The 21,840-nt window shown below is 43.7% G+C and overlaps 1 protein-coding gene across 3 annotated transcripts in view; it reads left to right on the top strand.

The window, feature by feature from the left end:
• The window catches only part of dlc1 (DLC1 Rho GTPase activating protein), an 81,688-nt gene extending 63,015 nt beyond the window's left edge, over positions 1-18,673 (top strand). For all 3 annotated transcript variants that reach the window (XM_085161654.1, XM_085161652.1, XM_085161653.1), the window contains exons 6-18: positions 2,133-2,204; positions 3,537-3,618; positions 4,707-4,770; positions 6,730-8,375; positions 9,519-9,698; positions 11,294-11,453; positions 12,297-12,504; positions 13,005-13,221; positions 13,623-13,737; positions 14,888-15,103; positions 16,391-16,608; positions 16,724-16,897; positions 16,988-18,673. In XM_085161654.1, coding sequence (XP_085017780.1) covers positions 2,133-2,204; positions 3,537-3,618; positions 4,707-4,770; positions 6,730-8,375; positions 9,519-9,698; positions 11,294-11,453; positions 12,297-12,504; positions 13,005-13,221; positions 13,623-13,737; positions 14,888-15,103; positions 16,391-16,608; positions 16,724-16,897; positions 16,988-17,087 — 3,452 coding nt within the window. In that variant the 3' untranslated portion in view covers positions 17,088-18,673. The remainder of the gene's footprint in view (positions 1-2,132; positions 2,205-3,536; positions 3,619-4,706; positions 4,771-6,729; positions 8,376-9,518; positions 9,699-11,293; positions 11,454-12,296; positions 12,505-13,004; positions 13,222-13,622; positions 13,738-14,887; positions 15,104-16,390; positions 16,609-16,723; positions 16,898-16,987) is intronic.
• Positions 18,674-21,840: the final 3,167 nt, after the last annotated feature.

The following is a 21,840-nucleotide window of genomic DNA, read 5'->3' as shown; positions in this document are numbered from 1 at the left end:
TTATTGGCTCGCGTAGCTCCTTTTCTGGGGACTGGAGGGGGGCGTGGGGTTGGAAGGCCAACCATGTGTTTGCATGTCTAATTTGCATTTCAATAGCTTTACTGTCTTTTGAGTAGTTTGTCTTTAAACACGAGGTTAGTCAATGCAAACACACACACACAGACTTACTTGTGCACACATATTTATACACGAGCGAGCACAGGAATCTCTGGCCCGGTGCACTGCTTGCTTTCAAGAATGCTGGTATAATTATTGCTTGGTTTGTACTTTCCTCTGGGTTCACTACGCTCCAAAAATACTCAGCTGAAACACACACACACTAACACACCTTTTCTCAGGCATACAGCTTCACATCCACAAGGAAAAATAGCACACGTTTGACAAATAACGCTGAAGTGTAGTTGTTAATGTGCCATTTGACACTGCGGTGCGCGCTGGTGTCATGGTAGTTGTTTAAAGAAAGTTGGAGCCTCTGCAGTGGCAGTGGGGAGACTCTTGTCTTGGTCGTGTCACACCTTGTTGTTAGTGGGTTTGTCTGCCGTCTAGGCTTGTTGTTGGTATGTAAATGTCGGTATATCGCTTAGTCCAGACCCTTTGCAGCTGTAGTCTTCCTTGACCTCTCTGTTTCTTGTTTCTTTTCTTGCCTTTCAGGTTGATCTCTTTTTGTGTTCTTGTGGGAAGATGTATATAACGTGTGGAGCGATTTAGTTTTGAAATGGGGTGTAACTGCTTAACGAGTGAACCAAAGATATAATGCACTAAATCCAGTTTCTTTACGGGTGGTTATGATTAGCTAATTACACTCAGCCAGACACAGTAACCCAATTAAACTTGCAAGTGTAATTTGTAAAAGCAAGAACTTTTGACTGTCCTCCAAGTCTTTTACTTGCTTTGTGCCTTGGGGGCGATCGTGGCTCAAACGTTGGCAGTTTGTCTTGTAATCGGAAGGTTGCCGGTTTGAGCCCCGGCTCCGACAGTCTCAGTCGTTGTGTCCTTGGGCAAGACACTTCACCCGTTGCCTACTGGTGGTCAGAGGGCCTGGTGGCGCCAGTGTCTGGCAGCCTCGCCTCTGTCAGTGCGCCCCAGGGCAGCTGTGGCTACAATGTAGCTTGCCATCACCAGTGTGTGAATGGGTGAATGTAGTGTAAAGCGCTTTGGGGTTCTTAGGGACTATGTAAAGCGCTATACAAATACAGGCCATTTACCATTTTTGTCACTCAGGCTTTGTTTCTCTCAAGGTTGATCTGCGTGTGTACTTACTATCATTCTAGGAACTAGGACACTGTAAAACTCTTCTTTTGGTCTCCTGTCTACAAACAGGTAGCTGCAGGGATAATGAAGCATTTATGGCGATTGGAGCACCCATTTGGCACATGTCATCTAAAAAGTTTTCACAGATAGCTGGGAGACATCTTCGTGGCACCGGTGACACACTATAGACCTCAGCTTGTGTTCTAAGGGAGTTATGGGAGAATTTGTTTGTCAGCCTTTAAGAAGTATGGAATAATGGCTTTTATGGAGAATCTGTACGAGCTCTCAGAATGACACATCTGAATGTTAAACTCCCTTTCCTATACTCACGCTAATCTTCAGAGTTTACTTGTGATGGTAACAGGAGGAAACAGATGCTCTTAGACAACAAGCAAAGAAAATGTAACGTGTTAATACTTTAAAGAATAAATGTTTTCCATGGATGCAGATCCACGGCAACCATTGTTCGTGTCACGTGAGGAAAAGGTTAGGCAACGTTTACTGTCAGAGATATGTGACTCCACTGCATTACCTAGCTAAGAAGCTTAAGTGGAAGACACTTGAGAGTGTGATGGTGTGTAGTTTGCACGTATGTTGCTCTTAGCTCTAGAAACATGTGAGAGGCGTGCGTGACGGAGTGTTAGATAGCTAATAAGGTCAAGGAGTTCACATTTGATAAGCTGCTAACATGCTGGAGGGTTCCAGAGTGTTTTCTTGGATTAGTGTTTAAACTTGATAACTTTATTAAATGATGTTTCATTTACACTCGTGATGTTATTACAAAAGCCACGCTCATGTCTTTTCATGTTACTACACGCTTTTTGATATGATGCTGTTCTTCTGTAACCCTTAACATGTGTTTCACTTGTTCTTCTCCATAGAGATCGAAGCCAAAGAGGCCTGCACGTGGCTCCGAGCTGCAGGGTTCCCGCAATACGCCCAACTTTATGAAGGTAAGGAACACTAGGACACACCGCAGCCCACTCAAAACTGGTACATGACTGATGGACTGATGGGTTTGGGTTTTATCGCTTTGCAATAAGAATAATTTTTATATTTAGTTTTAAAAATTTAAACACACAGCCTAACATTACAGAAGAGCAAATGAGATGTGTGTGGGGTTTTTTTTTTTTGCTCTACATCCGTAAAGAAATCCATGTAAGCCCCAGCAAGCTGTACTGTATCGCAAACATTGCCTATGCTTTGAATACAGTGTAACCTATATAATTATAGCTTTCTGCTCCATCTAAAGCTACACCTGCAATGACAACTGCTGACAAAGAGTACTTTGCATGACCCTTGAAATATAAATAAGCACCAAAGTACATAAAACATTCTTCACTCCTTGTAGGTCTTCTTAGCTATACTACTGCATGCCAGGGGCAAACCAGTTCTCTTTATGTAATTACAGAATGATGACAGCAGTACCGAGCTGCCATTGTCAGCAGGTCACTGCTTATTTCCACTTAACTGTGAAAGGTTTCCTATTTGAGTTTCTGTACAGGTGTTGAGACCTTTCAGACAAAAAAAAAAAAGCAATACAAAAGTGCTGAAAACTGCGCTCGACTCATTTGTAGTAGTAGTAGGAATTGCTCTGTTGATACGTGACACACATTTCCCTTCCTTATTTCCATAAGAGATTCTTTATTGTCTGTGCCGTCGAGACTATTGCCCCACTAAAGATAGGCAGACTGATAGGCCTGCTCCAGTACAGTACAGGTTAAAGGTGCTGGCCCCATGATAGCATTTTCTTATCAATGTGACCCCTGAGGGTTTGGATGCAACAGTCCCATTTTGGGACATTCCAGAAAACCTTGTAATATCCAGTTGGTCATTCTTGGCATTCAAGACAGAATTTCAAGGCATACTCACTCTGCTTTTACCAGCCCAGCAACTGGGCGAACAAGTGACCTTGTTATTCAGGTAGACCAGAGAGAAAGAGCGAGAAGCAGAAAAGGAAGCGGGACCTCTGAGCCACATTGGAGTACCTATTGTCATTCTTCAATCAGTCCCCTGTTCTCTCCCCTTGTGCTGCATATCCCCCCTGCCTGCTGGGTCTGAAAGCTGCAGCTGTGTTTGTTTGGTCGACTAAGACGCTACTTCCTCTTTTAGCTTTTAATCAGGGCTGTATGGGTGGGTGGGAGCGAGAGGGGGAAGGTGGGTGTTTGAGTAGGTGGGTGTCTTTGGAGCTGAGGGTGGTATCTTTTAGTTTTATCTGAACATACTGATCCAATCAGTGGCAGGGAGATGCCCTCACGTAACCTGACTCACTTCTCTCTCTTTAGATGCCCAGTTTCCCATTGACATTTCTTCAGTCACCAAGGACCACGACTTCCTCGATCGGGATGCTATTGAGGCTCTCTGCAGGTGAAATTACAAGTCATGCTTAAAACCCTTCATACGCCTTTTATCTTTCTTTTGATGGTATGTTCCTTTCTTCTTGTTCCTCATCATCTTCTCTCTCTCTCTCTCTCTCTCTTTTTTGTACTATCACTACTTTTCCCTCTGATGAAACCATGAGGGCATGACTTCAAAAAGAGCCATGCTTTGGAAAGTTGCCGATGAGATAAAAGAATCGCACGATAAGCAACCGTGCACTTCCCCTCCCTGTTTGGTTTCACTATGTTCTTACCTTCTTCTTCCTTTATTTTCTTCTTTGTCTGGGACTGATAGGGTTTATCTTAGCCGTTAGAGTCTTTTGTACCATCCTCCCAGGCACATATCTTTCTCCTTACATCACTGCAGCTTTCTTTTTATGTTGTAGGGGACAAAAAAAATTAGACTGCAATTGTTCCCTAAAACATAAACATTTAAAAGGCTCTGAGCTTTGTGAGATTTCATTTTATATGTGAAGTGATCCAAATGGTTGCAATTATCATTGAAGATGACTGGGTTTGCATTCAATTTGTCCCCCTGCCGTCCTTTTTAGCATATGAGGAGGGGACTAATGGTTCTTTAATGGACTCAGCCTCTTCATCAGAACTCGATCCTTAAGTAATAAACCACAGCAGGTGTTCCTCCATACATCTGGAAGCTATCATCTCAGTGTCTCCTCTTTTGGCAGCATTCATCCCTTCCCCACATCCGCAGCTGTCCTTGAGTTCCCATCACTTCATCTCTCCATTGTTACATGATCTGCTCTAAGAGCTCTTCAGAGGTTGGTTCCCCTTCTCCAGGTGGCTAAAGGGATAATCTTTCTGTCCCCTCCCCGAGGTTGCGTCGGCACTCCAGCAGATTTCATTCTCTTTGCCCTCTCTCCTTCTCTTCCTGTCCACGTAGGGATTATCCCTCCGCATCTCATTAGCCAGACTGGACCGCAGCTCCTTTTTGTCTTGTTTCATCTTTCCTTCCTTTACACATCCTCTCCTTGTGTTCTAGTGAAAGTTGGTGAGGTTTAATATTTAAAGCCCACGCAATTCAAATCTAACCAGTTGTGCGTGTGTTTGTATTTGCAGGAGACTGAACACCCTCAATAAGTGCGCTTTAATGAGACTGGAGATTTCGCCACAAAGAAAAAGAGTAAGTCTACATGCAAGCACTTGAAGTACCCTCCTTTTGTGAAAAGCCACTTTGCACATCTCCTTATCCACAGTTGCACCGCCTCACCTCAACCCACAGTTCGCACTTGGCCACAGGGCAAAGCTGCATTTTCTCTCATCTCGTTTAATGAGAAGGCACCTGTTGAGTTCATTTCTATACCAAATGGGTTGTGGGATAGTAGGGGAAGGGAGGAGAGCTTTAATGTCTAAATGAAGGGGTTTCTTTGACCAAAACTCCCCCATTCATTTAAAGTATGCTCACCTTCTCTCTTCTAAAATACTTCCTCATATTTATACATCTTTCAATGATTTCAGAGGTATTATAAAGGCATGTTTTCAAGCAGTTTTTTGCACCAATTAAACCCCCACCAACACCAGCTCTTAAATGTCTCTTTTAAGGAAGCCGTCCTAGTGGAAAGTGTTTTTCCTCCTTAGGATAATTATGTAAAAATCCCACTTTTAGACCACTCATGTTTCAATTAAAGCAGAAAGTCTAGACTGACAGACACTGTCACTTTGTGACAAGAATTTCTCTGTTTTCTACAAATCAACCAAATCTAATGCCCTTAAGGGCTACATAGGAAGATCCTTGTTCTATGCGTGGTGGTATTCATTAGGATGACCCTTTCTGTGTCACCTTTCATTTCAGGAGTCAACAGAGAAGAGCAGAGGAGTCAAAGAGGTTATTTGCCTCCTCGACTCCTCCGCTCTTGCGGGACAACAGCCTCCCACCCCCACGCCCAGACAGCTTAGGAATGCATTGATCTCGTCACGTCTTTACATTCCCTCTCTTAAATCTCCATCTCCTCGTCTCCCGTTCTTCGTGGTTTGCTCGTACTGTCTGATGATTATAAGAATAGCTTTCATTGTGCGACTTCATTGATGTGGCAATCAGCGTATCCAATCAGTATGATTTGCTGGGTGGACGGTAAAAAATGGTTCCAGCTATGATCACCAGTGAGTGCTGGTTATCTCTCAATACAACCAGAATAACAGAAACAGGCTACGGTCGTATAGAGCGGTGTCGGCAAAATTACTAAATTGTTCTTTTTAGGTGAATCCTCTTTGCACCAGGATAGATAACAATCTTTATTCACTTTTATTTGAAACAAAGCCTATAATAAAGCCCTTTGTGAACTCTGACAATGATGATTTATTTTTCCCTTTTCCTTTTTCCTTTTTCAATCAAAGTGCTTATCTCCAGGATCCTTTATAAAGGAACTTCATTTATAAGTTTTTTGGTGTTCTAATGAGTTCAGATTTTAGATTTGAGGCCTGTGTTTGACTTTGATTGTATAATATAGACGTCAGTTTTGTAGGTGGGTTGTATAAGAAATTTTAAAATATATCAGTGACGGCGCTTGTTTTACTCTCCATGAGTGCCTGTGCACAAACAGATAACGACTGTGTAGGTGGGTGTAGGCGGGGGGTGACCCCAGTCTGGCCGGCTACATTGAGAGCTATGGGGTCAAAATGGAATTTTCTCAACGCCCTTTGGGGTCTGAGACAGATTAACCAAACTGGGGGAGGTGTGTGCATTTTTGTAATGGTTCATATACATTAAATGTGACTCATCAATGGCCAATTTATTCTACTTATTTTTCTGAGGTTTTCTGGCTGACCATGAATATAATTACCTCATGCTTCATGCTAAAATTTATACATGTCTTCTTATAAAAGCCCTTGTGTTATGGAAGCTTTTGACAGCCATTGTATATAATTATATTTCATGTAGGTTAAAATTAGATCCATTCTAAAATAAGTTCCATAACTACCGAAAGTTTCCTGGATCAAGGTGAGGAATGCTGGAAAAGAAGTGGAAAATGTGGCAGTGAATAATGTCACCAACTGTTTCTCTCCCTCCCTCTCTTTTTTCCCCTTCTCTTCTTGCTATTCCTTTCTCTCCCCTCTCCCTTCCTTGGCCCCCTTATTCATTCAGAGTGAGGACTCAGATGAGGATGAGCCTTGTGCCATCAGTGGACGCTGGACCTTCCAGAGGGACAGCAAGCGCTGGTCTCGGATGGAGGAGCTGGAGGTTTTCTCCGCGCTGCCCACAGATGCCTGCCAGCCCCCTTTTCCCAAGGACCAAGCATCCCAGAAGGGCAAGCTCACCCTCCGAGAAGGCAACAGCTCGGAGAGTGTGCTGACCGACCTCAGTGAACAGCCCGAAGTCGGCTCCATCCACAGCAGTGGGAGTGGAGGGAGAGGAGAAGAGAAGACCCACGGTGCCGCTCTGGTAAACGAAGCTGTGCCCCCTAATGCCACCCGTGCCAGCTCAGTAGCTAGCATGTGTTCATCGTCAGGCACAGGTGGGTCAGGATGTGCGAATGAGGACTCTCTGTCTGATGGGTTGCCTCCATCGCCCCTAGAGACCCTCAGGCAGTTTACCTTTGATGTAAAGACGGGGGTCGCCGGACGAGGGGGAAGTCTGGACCGAGGATCCGGCAGCAGCAAAAGCACACGTTCGAGAGCTAAGAGCTTTCTCAAGAGGATGGAGAGTCTGCGGCTCCACAGTGGCAGCTCCTCTAAGAGAAAGAAGAAGGGGGGCACCGGCGGAGGCAAAATAGAAATCAGCGGCCCTGTCGTCAAAGAGGGTCTTGATGATGACAAACTGCGGAGGCTCAACTGCGTGGATATCTCCAGTCTCAACCTCAACCAGAATCTTAATCACCATCGCAATAATACCCAGACTATGACACTTAACCGCAATCGCTCTGTATCCTACTCCACTCAGACCAGCAACGGAAGTACTGGAAGTACTGGGAGCAGCCAGTCGGAAGCTAGCAGCGGGAGTGCGGTGAGCACGCCGAGCCCAGTGACTCGAGCTCGCAGCCACAGTGCGGCGGCGACCTCCAGTAAGCGAGGGGGCATGTATTTGGAAGGTTTTGATCCTTTCAGCCTCCTCCAGCAAGCTTCAGATCAGCAGCAAGCTCCCAAATCTGCCCCACCCGTCCCCTGCCACGCTAGTAATGGGATGACAGTTGATGAGCAGAACCGCAAGAACAACTACAGCGTGCAAGACAACAGCAGACAAGTGGAAGAAGAAGAGGAAGAGGAGGGCATGATCTTTTTCTATTTACCAGAAGGCCATAAGCCTGGAACCTTTCCCAAGGCCCTCCAGGATGGGAGTTCACGCACTAATGATAATGGAAACTCTGTGATCCTCAGGGGACGGCACAGCAGACGTCAACGTCGTGGCTCATCGGGCTCGGTCGACAGCCGTCTAAGTTTTTATGACAACGTCCCTTACACAGTGAGAGTGGAGGGAGAGGAGGAAGAGGGGGACGAGCACAAATTAGAGGAAGTTCTTCAACACGTAAGCGGCCTGCAGCGTTTTGTTAATGCCTGGTCTGAGGATGCGGCCGGTGAAGAGGAGGAGGAGGAAGATGAGGAGGAAGAAGGCGACTCGGATTCAGCACTGGACTCGGCCTCCCCGTGCCCGTCCTCTCCTCTGCAGAACCGCCTGGAGGAGAACGAGAACGGAAGCGACCAAGACAGCACAGGAAACCCCTTGGGCGAGGGGGAGGAAGGAATGAGGGAGAGAAGAGACTCTGGTGTCGGAGCATCTCTAACCCGAACCAGCAGGTGAGGGAAGAAAATTCAAAACCATCTTTTTACAAACACAGATCATCAATGAAGGGTCGGTTCATCCAGATTTTAATTTAAAAAAAAATCAGAGGTTTGAAATCCTTACATTTTATAGTAAGGTGCAAACATGCCAGATTAGAGTACATGTGGTCATTTATATCTATAGTCCCTAAATCAGGGATGTCTAATTCATTTTACATTATGGGGCACATACAGCCCACTTTGATTTTAAGTGGGTCGAGCAGTAAAACCCCTCTTTTTTTTTTTATCAATGTAAAGAAGTTTAACTACACTTTTAATACCTGAGATGTAAGAAAAAGAAGTGAAGTTTCAACACATTGTCTCTTTTTCTATATGATAAAGAAATGCTGTATAAATAATTGTGGGGGGGATCTTTATTTGGAGCCAAAACTACAGTTAAAAGTCCAAAATTTATGCTCTCCTTCACATATTTTCTTACGATATGGAGTGAGCCAGATTGAAGTCTTTGCCAGGCCAGTTCTGGCCCTCAGGTCCATTTCATACCCCTGCCCTAGATTAAACAGCAACTGTGACTCTAAATAATTCCCAGACCACACTGTTAGCCATTCTCAAAAATACAATTTCATGCATATTTTTATATAAGAAAAATTTTATGTGCTACTTTTAGTTTTAATACTAAGCGGAAAGTCTCATGCTGCCAGTCTTTCTTCTGTAAAAGGACAAAGCAAACCTGAATGCAGCACTGAGGTACCAACAAAAAAGAGTTGTACATAAAAAGTGACAGCATAGGATAAACAGGGGGACACGCTGAGACTTCTCTCCTTATGTAATGCTAACGAGCGCTCTGGAATGCTGCTTGGTTTCCATGGGGACCATTCCTGTGCTTTCAGGAATTCACAGGCAGACTTACGTTCGGCGGGCTTTTAGTCTCAAAGACAATCTCTTGATTGATGTGTACATAAGTCCTTGTAATCCCCAAACTGATCACTTGGCACATAACAACTACAAATACTGTGTGTGGCCGTGGGTTTTATTGTCAACGTTTATGCATGAACAAAAGCATGAGGCAGATCCCGAGGGTTAAACTTGTTCTTTCTCAATCGTCAGTATTCTTCTCACATCTCAATTTGTGCTCTGCTCTTCTCCGATGTACTCCAGACCACAGAAACTCCGCTGGCCCAGCTTCCAGAACTCCCATCGGCCCAGCTTGGCCTCTGCCCAGCTTCAGATTAGCTGCCAGTCTGTGCTACAGATGAATCTGCTGCAGAAACTCTCCCTTCTGCAGCTCACTGCTCTACTGGAGAAACACACTCCTACAAACAAACATGGCTTCAGTTGGTGAGTGGACTGTAGGGAAGGCTTGTGGACGGGAAATGGAGGGTGAAAGCATTAAGAAGTGTTTTTCTTTCTTTCTTTCTTTCTTTCTTTCTTTCTTTCTTTCTTTCTTTCTTTCTTTCTTTCTTTCTTTCTTTTTAAAGCTTCATGTGAAATGGCTTCTGCCACTGCCATATTGTTCCTCTAAGTAATGCCCTTTAATATACCCATTCAGCCAGCTATTAACCCTCTCAATCCTACCCATCTCCAAATCCATCTGCAGGTTGTTGTATAGTGTGGGGATGGCTGTCCACAGAGGTTGGGTTTCACATTCTTTTCCCAGGCCCATAATTGCTGGGAAGGGGCGTACATAGTCTTTTTCTCAACGGGGCAATCATGGCAGTTCACACGCGAGGTGTTGAGCTCGAGGCTGAAAAGAGCTGCACGCAATAACTGTCCTTCCAAACGATCTTCTGTACCACTTCTAAGCTTAAGGTCTGGGCTAATTTTCTGTGCGCTCGTTTATTTCTTTATTCTTGCTTTTTTATGTTAAATTGAACACGGGGGGGGGGTGAAATGGACAATTTCATGAAATTCCCTGAAATGAAAGCAGCTGAATGTCACTGAACATTCTTCACATTACAGTAGACCGAAGTGTCATTGTGCTAAATTGCTATAAGCCAAAGTGCTACCTAGAATTGGCTGTTTTGAAGAAGCTAAAGTTAAGGAAAAAGATGACTAGAAGTGGAAAAATCACATTAATTCTGTGTTATTTTTCTGCTCGAGGCTTTCTTTTAAATGGGAATAGAAGGCATTATGACAGTCTTATGACAGGTTGAGGCTCACTGAAAGACAGTGTCCAATTGTTGGCCACTGGAGGCCCACAACATAGTCAGAATTCTGCCCGGGATCATAACATGCTCTTTTTTTTCTTCTTCTTGTTTTTTTTTTTCTAAACCGTGCTTCTAAGAAGTCTTGTGAACCCCAGCACTTACAAAGACGCACTTGTCCTGAGTCACGCATAACATCTCTGTGCAAAACACACTCACACCCATGCAGACAGATACTCAGCCATAAATCTGCGGGCACATTCTTGTGAAACGGTCAGGGTTGCATGTTTCAACTCTGGGTTTGTGGATGGAGACTTGCTGTTCACTAGGAACCAAATGCTTGCACACAAGCTCGCCCAGAGTGACAAATCTGGAGGCGATCGTCGACTGGAGATGTGCAAAGAAGCGGGTTTGTACATCTTCTTTCCACGATCCCCATTTTTCCCTTACCTTTTTACCCACGCCCCCCGTAACCCTGCAGATGGACCTCTGCTCACTTTCACACTCGCCTTGCACACACATAAAAGGCTCAAGCGCTCTGTGATAAATTGGATTTGTTTGAGTTTTACATTGCATCTTAACTAAAAATAACCCATTTGATGCATTTCTGACGCGGCGGTGAATCAATTTGTATGAATAGGTGTTTGTGGAATGTCTGTGTTAGCCCTGATTACTGTGATGTGTTTTTGTTGATTACAGTCTAGGCTCTCAGTTAGTAAAGAGAGAATGAAGGTATGTCATTATAATGTTGACCCATTTTAAAGATCCAAATTTGTGTGTATGCTGCAGGGCTGTGCCGAAATTCATGAAGCGCATCAAGGTGCGCGACTACAAAGACAGGAATGTGTTTGGTGTGCCACTACAAGTCATCGTCCAGCGGACGGGACAGCCCCTGCCTCAAGGAATTCAGCAGGCCATGCGCTACTTACGAAATCAGTGCCTCGACCAGGTAATATATAGTACAGAAATATGCACAGATGTGTGCAAAACCTTTTTATACACTGGAACTGCAAGTTTACATGTAATGGCCACCTCAGCTTTAGCTTTAAGTACTATTTTAGCTAACTTGTTTTCTTTAAGCTTCTCAAACTGCATAAAATATCAATTTAAATACATGTGCATATTTCTCTTGGTGTTACATAACATGAGGCAGGAAATCGGAAAAAGTCTGATGCCCACTCAGTCAGTGTGTAAACACTTTCTGTGTGCCAGGGGAGAGTCAGTGTGCGGCAGCTCAGTCACCTGTGTCGCTTTAATCTATACCCAGTCTGTCACAGTCTGTGCATTTATAAAGGAAGGAAAGGTGCAGTCAAATTGAAAAATGGCTTTTAATGTGGCATCATGCAAAAGAGAATGATGACTTTCTTTTCAAGGACAGACAAAGTGCCTCTGTTTGGAAGTGTGAAAGCTCATGGAAAATATTCAGTGGACAAGCCAGCAGTCTTCTTCTTTTCTCCTCCCCAACATTGCCATTTCACACAGCCTTAAAAGGCCATTGATGAGGTCCTACACAGCATTCACTACAAGAATGCCTACTGGCTGTTGTAGGAGCTCCTTGTAAATACAGTCAACAGGATCTGTTGTGATGTAACCATATTGACTGTAAGCTACGGATTTGTGGATAAGTCAAGAATGTTATTTTCCTAATGCGACAGCCTAACGCAATAAAAGACGTGTGTGTGTGTGTTTGTGAGAGTCATTTTTGATACTCTTTGATCAGATACTTTATAGTTCAAAGGTTTCTGCATGGTATGTGAGACGTAACCCTTTTCTTCTTTGTTTCCCCGCCCAGGTGGGTCTTTTCAGGAAATCGGGCGTAAAATCTCGTATCCAAGCCCTCCGTCAGATGAATGAAGCGAGCGGCGCCGACGGGGGAGGAGTCAACTACGAGGGCCAGTCAGCTTATGACGTTGCCGACATGCTGAAGCAGTACTTCAGAGATTTACCAGAGCCCTTGCTTACCAGCAAACTTTCAGAAACCTTCCTGCAGATCTATCAGTGTAAGAAGACACAAAACACAGAAAATGTTCTTCCAGGCTCGTCTACGTCATTCCTCGCGCAGCTTGACATATGCAGCTGCACAGCTGACATACTTTGTTTTAGATGTTGTAGCCATAGAGCTGTAAAAACACATGAGACAGATGAGCACACATCTGTGGACGCTACACCGTTTGTGTAAGGTGATGTATGAGAGGTCAAGCATATAGTGGACCCATACATATGAGCTTATGTAACATAGCTTATGTAACAGGTCAACACAGATCCCATCATAACTCGTTTTTGGCAGGTAATTGGAGGCCCGATACGGTCTACTTCCTGAATTAAACAACAGCTGGAAAAAAAGATGACAGGATGTAGTATGACAACAGATATTAGTACTGACTGACTCCTTGAGCTTTTAATTTTATATATGATAATGTTATTGTGGAGCTAAATAAATTTGTGCTAAATTGAACTGAAAAGGAATGATGATGGAGTCCATGTTCTCCATCTTCTCCAGACATGCCTAAAGAGCTCCGCCTTCAGGCAGCTCGCGCTGCTGTGCTGCTCCTGCCGGACGAGAACCGAGAGGCGCTCCGGACTCTGCTGTGTCTGCTCAGCGATGTGACGGCCAGCGTGGCTGAGAATCAGATGACTCCCACCAACCTAGCAGTTTGTCTGGCCCCATCCGTTTTCCACCTCAACACGCTTCGACGGAAGGAGAGCTCCTCGCCGAGGTGTGTGTCTGAGCGCACGCCGCTGTAATCGGTTCAGTTTCATGCCTTTAATCAACATAGTTTTTGTTGCAGCATCTTGCATAAGGGCGCAATATGCCTGTGCAGTTTTGGAAAACAGGAAAGGGTCACTCCAAACTAGCACGAGGGCAGAATAGTGTGGAAGAGAGCAAAGCCGGTGAGAAGAGGAAGGGAGAGAGACAGAGGAAATAGAAAGGTTACATAAACGTCCAGACCTAATTAAAAAAAACACATGCATTGTTCCACATTTGACACTTCTAGGTGAGGGTTTATCAGCTTTATACAGCTAAACTGTTTCCTCCAGCTTTTTTTTTACTTTTCTTTTGTGGTGATTGCTCTGATTAGCCTCATTATGTCTTCTTCTTTTTCCTTCTTTCCTAAAGGGTGATGAACCGGAAGCAGACACTCGGAAAGCCAGACCAGAGGGACCTGAATGAAAACCTTGCTGCCACTCATGGCCTGGCGCACATGATCCAGGAGTGCAGGAAACTCTTTAGGGTCAGTGATTAAAAATCGTGTAGCAGTACCTGTGCAGCAAACTCTTCACTTTTAAAGTTAGCTTAAAAAATAAAAGCAGAATGAGTTACTGGCTACTACCTTCACAGTAAACTGCCATTTAAGGTAACGAGGGTATGTTTGCTGCCAGAATAAATGTCACCTCCGGTTTCCTGCCGCATACCTCATGTCCCTGCGTTTGTCCTGTCAACAAACAGAGTCCCAGTTATGTAAGGCATTGATCCAATTCATGCAGTTATTTGTTCAAGAGGAGTTTGGATTATGGAAAGTGAACATGCTACGGGGGGCTGAATACCTATGTTGTCCAGAGCTCTGTTCAAGTAAACGCCCCCCAAACTCTAGCATAGTATCACAGGGGTCAGAAATCCATAAATTCATGTCAGTGAGATTTGGCATCTCCACATGGATAGCATAACAGGAAATAATCAGCAAAACTACAGCATTACAGATCCAATTAAAACTGACATTAAGCCAGAAATGTGCTTTGCCTTGTGCCATCTTCTCCGGACATGGTAGAGTAAATGTTAAAAGGCTGCACACTGTGGGTCATTAAGATCGTTTAAAATTCTATTAGACTGTGGAAAGGCTTCCTGCTTTCCTGTCATGGTCACATTGCACAAGTAAACCGAATTAACCTCCTTAAATGATTTCTTTAATTACATTTGCATTTGCTTATGGAGATTTTTTAAAGGGAAGATGGACGATAACACTGTCAGGATGCAATTAACAATGGAAGATATGAAGGAGACTATATTGAGGATAAACTAGGCAAACACAGGATGTGTTTCCAGTTTGTTTAATGGGATTAATGTAATAATGACAAAGCCAGAAAAACCATGACTTCAGTGTTAATCACTTATTCATAAATGCTTTGAGATCTTTAAAATCAGACCTGTTTTACATAATAGTTTTTTTCCCCACAGTAAGCTCACACTGCCTATCATATTTTTTGTGAAGGGGGTCTTAATTAATTTTTTCGTTTTTTCTCTGAAGTTTTCTGTGCTTTGTTTTCTCTAACATCAGTAGGAATTGTCAAAGTCTGTCAAACCAAAAGATATTTCTTTATCCTAAACTCTAACAGACTAAGCAGATGAATAATTGTTCTAACCATCCATCTCCTCTTCTCTCACAGATCCCAGAAGAAATGAATCGCTGCAGAAACTCGTATATGGAGCAGGCTTTGCTGCCGCAGCGCTTGGAGGAGCTTGCAGGTGAAGAGGCTGCGCATGGAGGCTACAGGGCGTACCTACAAGATAGCCTGGACACGCTCCTCAAAGAGGCTAAAGACAAGTTCAAAGGATATGACAGCTGCTCCACGCCAGAGCATGCTGACCTGGCATATAGGAAGGTAGGTCCTCTTTTTTTTCTTTTTTTTTAAAAAAAAAATCTTTCTCTAGGTCCCCTTAAATGTCATCTGTTCAGCCTGGAAACATTGATAAAATTGTCAGACAGCTCACAGGAAAGATTTATTATCTTTCTATAGAGTGTAAACAAGCTGTCACTCCTGAAACATGCACACCATCTCTGTTTCCGCTCCTCTCTTTTCCTCTCAGTCCTTGCCCTGCCTCTCTTTTAACTCTCTAAATATCGAGTGGAAAACCTGCAGTTAGGGTTTCCTGTGTAAAAACAAATCCGTGCGAAAGTGGCCTGGCCCCTTGGCGTCTCATTCCCATCCCAGTACTGGACTCCATCCCAGAATGACATCAGCTTGACATAGAGACACACACACACAAACACAAACCCGTACAGAGCCTCTGCATTATCCCAGGCTTACATTTCCTGTGTCCAGTTTGCGAGGCCCTGGATGAGGTTATCTTTTTCTCCAGTTTAAAGTCACAAGGCGCAGAGTGTGTGCTTTTTATCATATGATGGCAGAAAGAAGCAGCTGACCTGGCCAGAGCGCAGTGAAATATGTTGAAACACAGCCTAGCTGTTGTGCATAAGATTACAGTTAAATTACTACATCCAATTTTTGTAATTTCCCCTAATGTAACTGGTACAATTAGATATCTTATAGGAAGCCTCCAAACACTTGGATAAGACACTGAAAGTTTATATTTACCACATTTCAGTCAGGAGCACTACAGTGAAAGAAGATTATTTCCATCTGCAGTAATTTATATTTGGCAGTGAGGGCTGTTCTGGGGGCCTTCCAAGCACACATGTGGAAATCCAGAGACAGCAACAGCAAGACCCCAGCACAGAACAAGATGTTAAGTTAGATACAGCATGAAATGTAGGAACTGAGGTGAAGACGGGGGCATGCTTAATCAGAGCTTGAAGGGCAGGCAACTGTTCTTTAAGTTTGCTGAGGACATCTCACTCGTTGACTGATTATTAATCGTGTGCATTATTACATGACTGTGAAAAAGGTGTCAGACATTACCACCAGAGGTTGTGAGTGAAACTGAACTGAAGAAGCCTCTTGCATGAGAGGTGAAATGTCTTGAAAATACTTAAACAAGTCCAGTCACCTTCTTCTCAAGCCCTTAAAACTAACTGCAGGAACCTGTGTGCATGACATTTCCTGTCTGCTGTAATTTCCTGTCTTTGTTCTGTGATTTTAATGACATAAAGTGCTTTAAATCAATGGACTGCAAGTAAAGTAACTGGGTCTCGCCGTCTGTTTCTCTAGGTCCATGACTGGTATCCACTGCGGCTGTGGAAAGTAATGGTGGAGGTTCCCGCAACTCCCGAAGAGGTTTTGACCCGGGTGCTGCGAGAGCAGGGACACTGGGATGAGGACCTGCTCGAGAGCCGTGTAGTGGAGACCCTCGATGACAGGACAGAGGTCTACCAGTATGTCAGGAACTCCATGGCGCCTCATCCTACCAGAGACCATGTCGTGCTCAGGTAGATCGCTGTCTTTTTCTCTTCTTGTGTTTATTTTGCTTTTGTCTTTATCTTTCATCTTTCATCTAATTTAATGCTGTTTTTAATCTAAAGTGTCTTTATTGGTTTCTAACAGAACATGGGTAACGGACCTGCCAAAGGGAGCATGCGCACTGGTGTGTACCTCTGTAGACCACGAAGGGGCGTCTGCGGTGGGCGTCCGAGCCAATGTTCTCACTTCACGCTACTTCATAGAGCCCTGTGGAGCCAGCAAATCCCGACTCACGCACATTTCCCGAACCGACTGCAGGTGAGTGGATTACTTCCAGAGCCACAAACAAATCAAGTTTTAGAGCAACGCAGTAGGCTAACAGCCTCGTCTCTTTCTTTGTCTAATCAGGGGTCGTTTCCCAGAGTGGTACAATAAACTGTATGGACACTTGTGCGCTGCCGAGGTGGCACGGATACGAGACTCATTCACCACACCCATGGACAAATGAGAAAGTGGTGTGCAAGTTGGACGGTGGCAGTTTTGGGGAATTTTTTTGGGGGGTGGGACTTTGACTTCCATCCTCCCAGGGAGGTCAAAGTCCAAGCCTCCATCCTCACATCAGGACAAACTCTGGATCCTGGATTGAAGGACTTTTTTTTGTGATTTTTTTCCCCCCCCTATGTCCAAACAAGATTGATGTTATGTTTTTAAACTGTTCTTTTGGGGCCTCCCAGCGTGCTGCCAAGAGGACTTGTGTCAGACAAACATTTATCTGGGCCAGAGGAGGCGATGTTGATACAAGATGTATGGTTTGTCCAAAGGGTGCTATTGCTTCTGAGAAGCAAAAGAGGGATTTAATGTATGCGTGAGAGCGTGTATGTGAAAACAGCAGTTAACACAGATTCGTCATACTGGTTTCCAGTAGCAGAAAAATGTGTACATAAAGTAGTCTGTTCAGAGTAAAGGTCGCCGTATGTCCGCGTTACCTCTGTCCCCTTTTTTTCTGTTACAGCAAAGCACAGCAGACATTATTATGGTCAGCCGATTGATAAATCCACGGGCGAAGAAAGACGGTAATGCGCAGACTGAGCGGAGACAATAGATAGGATGTTGTGAGACGACAGGTGGCCGGTAGCACAAAGGGTTTTAGTGTTTTAGGGTAGAGACAGACGAGTACTGGTGGCTGGCTCACCAAAATGAGAGGAACGATCAAAGGAAGGGCCTCATTTACTAACATACAGATAGATGTCTTAAATTCCATCAAGAAGAATTCAAATCGAGTAAGTGGCAAATGTCTTGAGCGTGTGATGCCATTGTTTGCGTGCTAGGAGATGCATAGGCACACTTTATGGATGTCAGGAACCGAAATGCAAGACCAAACTGATTTAATGGACCAATTTTTTTTAAAACCCAAGATGAAAACAGTAGATTCCCCACAGTGAGCTTTTCCTCACCATTACAAGTGTTAGATTTGTTTAAAGCACAGCACAGTTTTTGAGATTTTAGGCTTGTATGCTATCAAAGTTTTTTAAAAACATGCTTTCACAGTCGCTTTGATGTAGACGAGAACAGAAAGGTAGTCCGACAGGAAAAGTAGAGGAAAAAAAAAAGAGGGGTCCTTTTATAAAGGTGGTGATTTTACAGGTTTTACTGTAAAGAGGAGGGAAGACTGAATGTGTGAATTTGAAGGAAGGAAAATATCTTTGCGTGAGCTTCTTTCGCTGTGCTGTCTCGTCTGTGTTCAAAAAATAAAGACATTGTATCAGCTGACCTTCACTCGTAACACTCGTGCTTAAATCTGAGGTTGTGCGTTGTTCGCGCTGACGTGTCTGATTAATCTACTAAGCCATTGTTCGCATCGCAAGTGTTTTAACTGTGTCTCTGCCAAATAATAATGCATGACAATGACAGTTAATTTAAAGCCAATATATTTATACCTCAGATATATGTTTGTTTTGTATCATACTGTTTTATTTTATTGTACATGTTAAGCTTTGTGTTACGTAAATGAAAATGTTTTATCTTTTTTAATAATATTATTTCTGTACAGGTTAATCAAAGTGCACTATTAAATGTATTAAAATAATAACCGTGTGTGTGTGTCCTGTGAGTGATATAGTTGTAAAGAAACAGGGAGGGCCACAGCACGGCCAACTTTCACGCCAAAATATTGTGGCTTTGTTCTGGCTTTGCTCTTCAGATCCCCCATAATCTGCTCGGTCGCCTGTTTGCACAACAGTTTGTTCCGAGTAATTACACCTTCTCAGCTCCAGACTGATACTGGACTTCCATTTTTGCTTCCCCTCATCGCCCGCTCTCTGTGTTTACTCCGCACCAGTGAACGCATGATGGGACCAGAGAGGCTTGGTAGATCTTGGTGATCTCACCCGCTGTCCTGTTTGTTACATAATAGTGTCATATAGCAGAAGACAATGGGGCCTGTTGTACCACAGCTGTCCTGGCTTGGACACAGCAGACCCTACAATGAGGAGAGCAGTCATGCGGCAAAGCAGGGAGGGTGGGGTGGGCTCCAGAGTTTAGAGCCGAGAGCAGGGGGGAGCTAACGTACCCATCTATGTTTTTATCCACTTGGCCAAGTGAGAAGTGTCCATGTGCGGCAGGAAAACATCCTTCGCACGTGCTGTACATGTTTTGTTCAGGATCTGGTGTAAACCAAACAGAAGAATTGTTATGATCCTTAACCCTGAACCGTGTATTCTCATAGCTCAAGTCTCAGTACTTTCCATATACGTACAGAGCGACAGCATAAACAAGTGTTAACTTGACTGCGAAAGCCCACAGTTAAGATGGGGCATTTACATTTCATGCTGGCATCCTCACTCACATTTTTTTTCCCCTGTTGGATCAAGAACACTTCTTCTTACACTCGAGTGCAACACAGAACTGGAGACAAACCAGAGACTCCAACAAGATCATACACGTAGACGTGCGCACACGTGCTTGGCTTTGAATTTGTCGCATAATGTTTAACAGAATCTTTCAAATAACATAAACCTCCAGGCGACCTCTTCCTCCCTCTAGTTCTAGTGTGTGTGTGTGTGTGTGTGTGTGTGTGTGTGTGTGTGTGTGTGTGTGTGTGTGTGTACGTGCATTTGCTTGCACACTCAAAATGCTGCTGTGCTTTTTGCATGTTCTTGAGTACATGTTTCTCCTGAGAACCCAAACACCTCTGGGAGATTACGCGGGGCCAGATAAGGCTGACCAAGAGTCACCACCAGGGCTGCATTCCTGAACAGCTGTTTGAGAATCAGGCACAGAAGGTTTCCCACATTGATAAATGAATACGAACGTGTGCATTCTTCCTCCAGATTTCTCAAGACGTCTACGCTCAGAACAGTGTGCATTTTGTTGCTCTGCACAGTCTTTTTCTTTTTATTCCTTAAGTGGATAATGCAATTTTATTCCACTCTGAAACAGATAACACCGGCACAGAAAGCCTTTGTGCTTCAGATTGAATGATAGAAATATGTCGAAGCTCATTATGTGACCATAGAAGTTATCACATTTTCTCCATTTTACTTTACAAGTCAAACGATCGACACCATGCAAGCTGCCTGCTTATTACAGTTTAAGCATCACATTATGATGCACGTGTTACACACCAGACTTTTTTATTTTTTCTCCCAGCGTTATCCGTCACACAGACATATCAAACTGAGAGGAAGTGTGTGTCTCATATCTCCGCGTGGACTGGAATGTTCTGACAAATCAACTGTAGCACTGTTTTGTCAACAGAAATGGTATGTCATCGTGATAAGACCGTATTTGAAGAGTCAACACGGAGAACGAGGTCACACAGTGTTTCTGTAGTTCCTTTGATTATCTTTATATTTCAGGAATTCAAAGCCTGCGAAGCACTCAAGTACAGCGTGTACATCAGTGTACGAACATAATGCAACCTACAATAAACACACGGGTTTATTGCAGACCTGCGTTCATTTTATACAATGTTTATATAAATGACAGTTCCCAATATCTCAGCACTTATGTAGAAGCACTTTCTTCTACATAAGTGCTCTTATTTATATGGGGCAACTTGGGGTTAATATCTTACCCAGAGATATTTAGCATGCAGACTGGAGCAACCGGGAACCAAGGATCGAACCACCAACCTCCCAGTTAGTAGCTGACCCGTTCTACTGCCTGAGCTACAGACTTTATGCTAATGAGTTGATGAAACTTGTCAAATTTGGTACTGTTCAGCCATCGCTCTACTGATCTCTAGAAGCTCCTTGCTAAATTCACCAATCTCTTTTATCTTATTTCACTTTTTTAAATTCATTTTTATGTAATTGGAATCCTGCTTTTGTCTCTTTACTATATCTTTCTTGAGTTATTTTGTCATATTTACTTAATATCTACTTAATTTGTGTATGCTTAATGTTTTGCATGCTGTAGCACAATCCACAGTTTTGTGGATAAATAGCATACATTTTATGTTGTTTTTTGTTTATGGCGTGAAAAACGACCCCCCAACCCCTCGAACTAGGTAAGTGGAACGTCTTGATGCATTCTCAATCATCCAGGAAAATAAATTTCCAAAAGTTGATTCTGTTCATCTGGATGTAGCGTATTCTGGGAGAAACGTTTCGTCACTCATCCAGGTGACTTCTTCAGTCTCAGCTGACTGCAGGATTCCCCAATCTTATAAACAGTACATTTGCATAATGACTGAAACCAGCCCACTGAAGGAACAATGGGCTGTGAGGTCAGTTCCTTAATCATAATTATGCAAATTCTCATGACCATTGATCAACAACCACTGACCAAAACCCACTGATCAAAGACCACTGATCAATGGCCATGAGTACCATTCACAGAGAGTTGGGGAATGGCTGCAATCACAGCATTTTAAGATGGCGAAAGATGTACCCTTAGGCCCCCTCCTCGATTCAGAGATGGTCTTTCCCTTTTTCACGTAAATGGCCTCCTTGACTCCACGCTCAAACCAGCGTTCTTCCCTGTCCAGGATGTGTACATCCTCATCCTTGAAAGAGTGTCCACTAGCCTGTAGGTGTAAATAGACTGCAGAGTCCTGGCCTGACGAGGTAGCTCTTCTGTGTTGTGCCATCCGCTTCGTCAGAGGTTGTTTGGTTTCCCCGATGTATAAATCCTGGCAATCCTCCTGGCACTTAACAGGTAGGTAAGTGGAAGTAAAGAAATAATTGAAACTTAGGATCTGTAACTGGGGTTAGTTACATTGGACATCTTGCATTGATCAAATTGTTATAGCTGTATTT

Source organism: Neolamprologus multifasciatus, chromosome 6 (genome assembly GCF_963576455.1).
Source record: "Neolamprologus multifasciatus chromosome 6, fNeoMul1.2, whole genome shotgun sequence".
Lineage (NCBI taxonomy): Eukaryota > Metazoa > Chordata > Actinopteri > Cichliformes > Cichlidae > Neolamprologus > Neolamprologus multifasciatus.
This window is presented reverse-complemented; position numbering and strand designations above follow the sequence as displayed.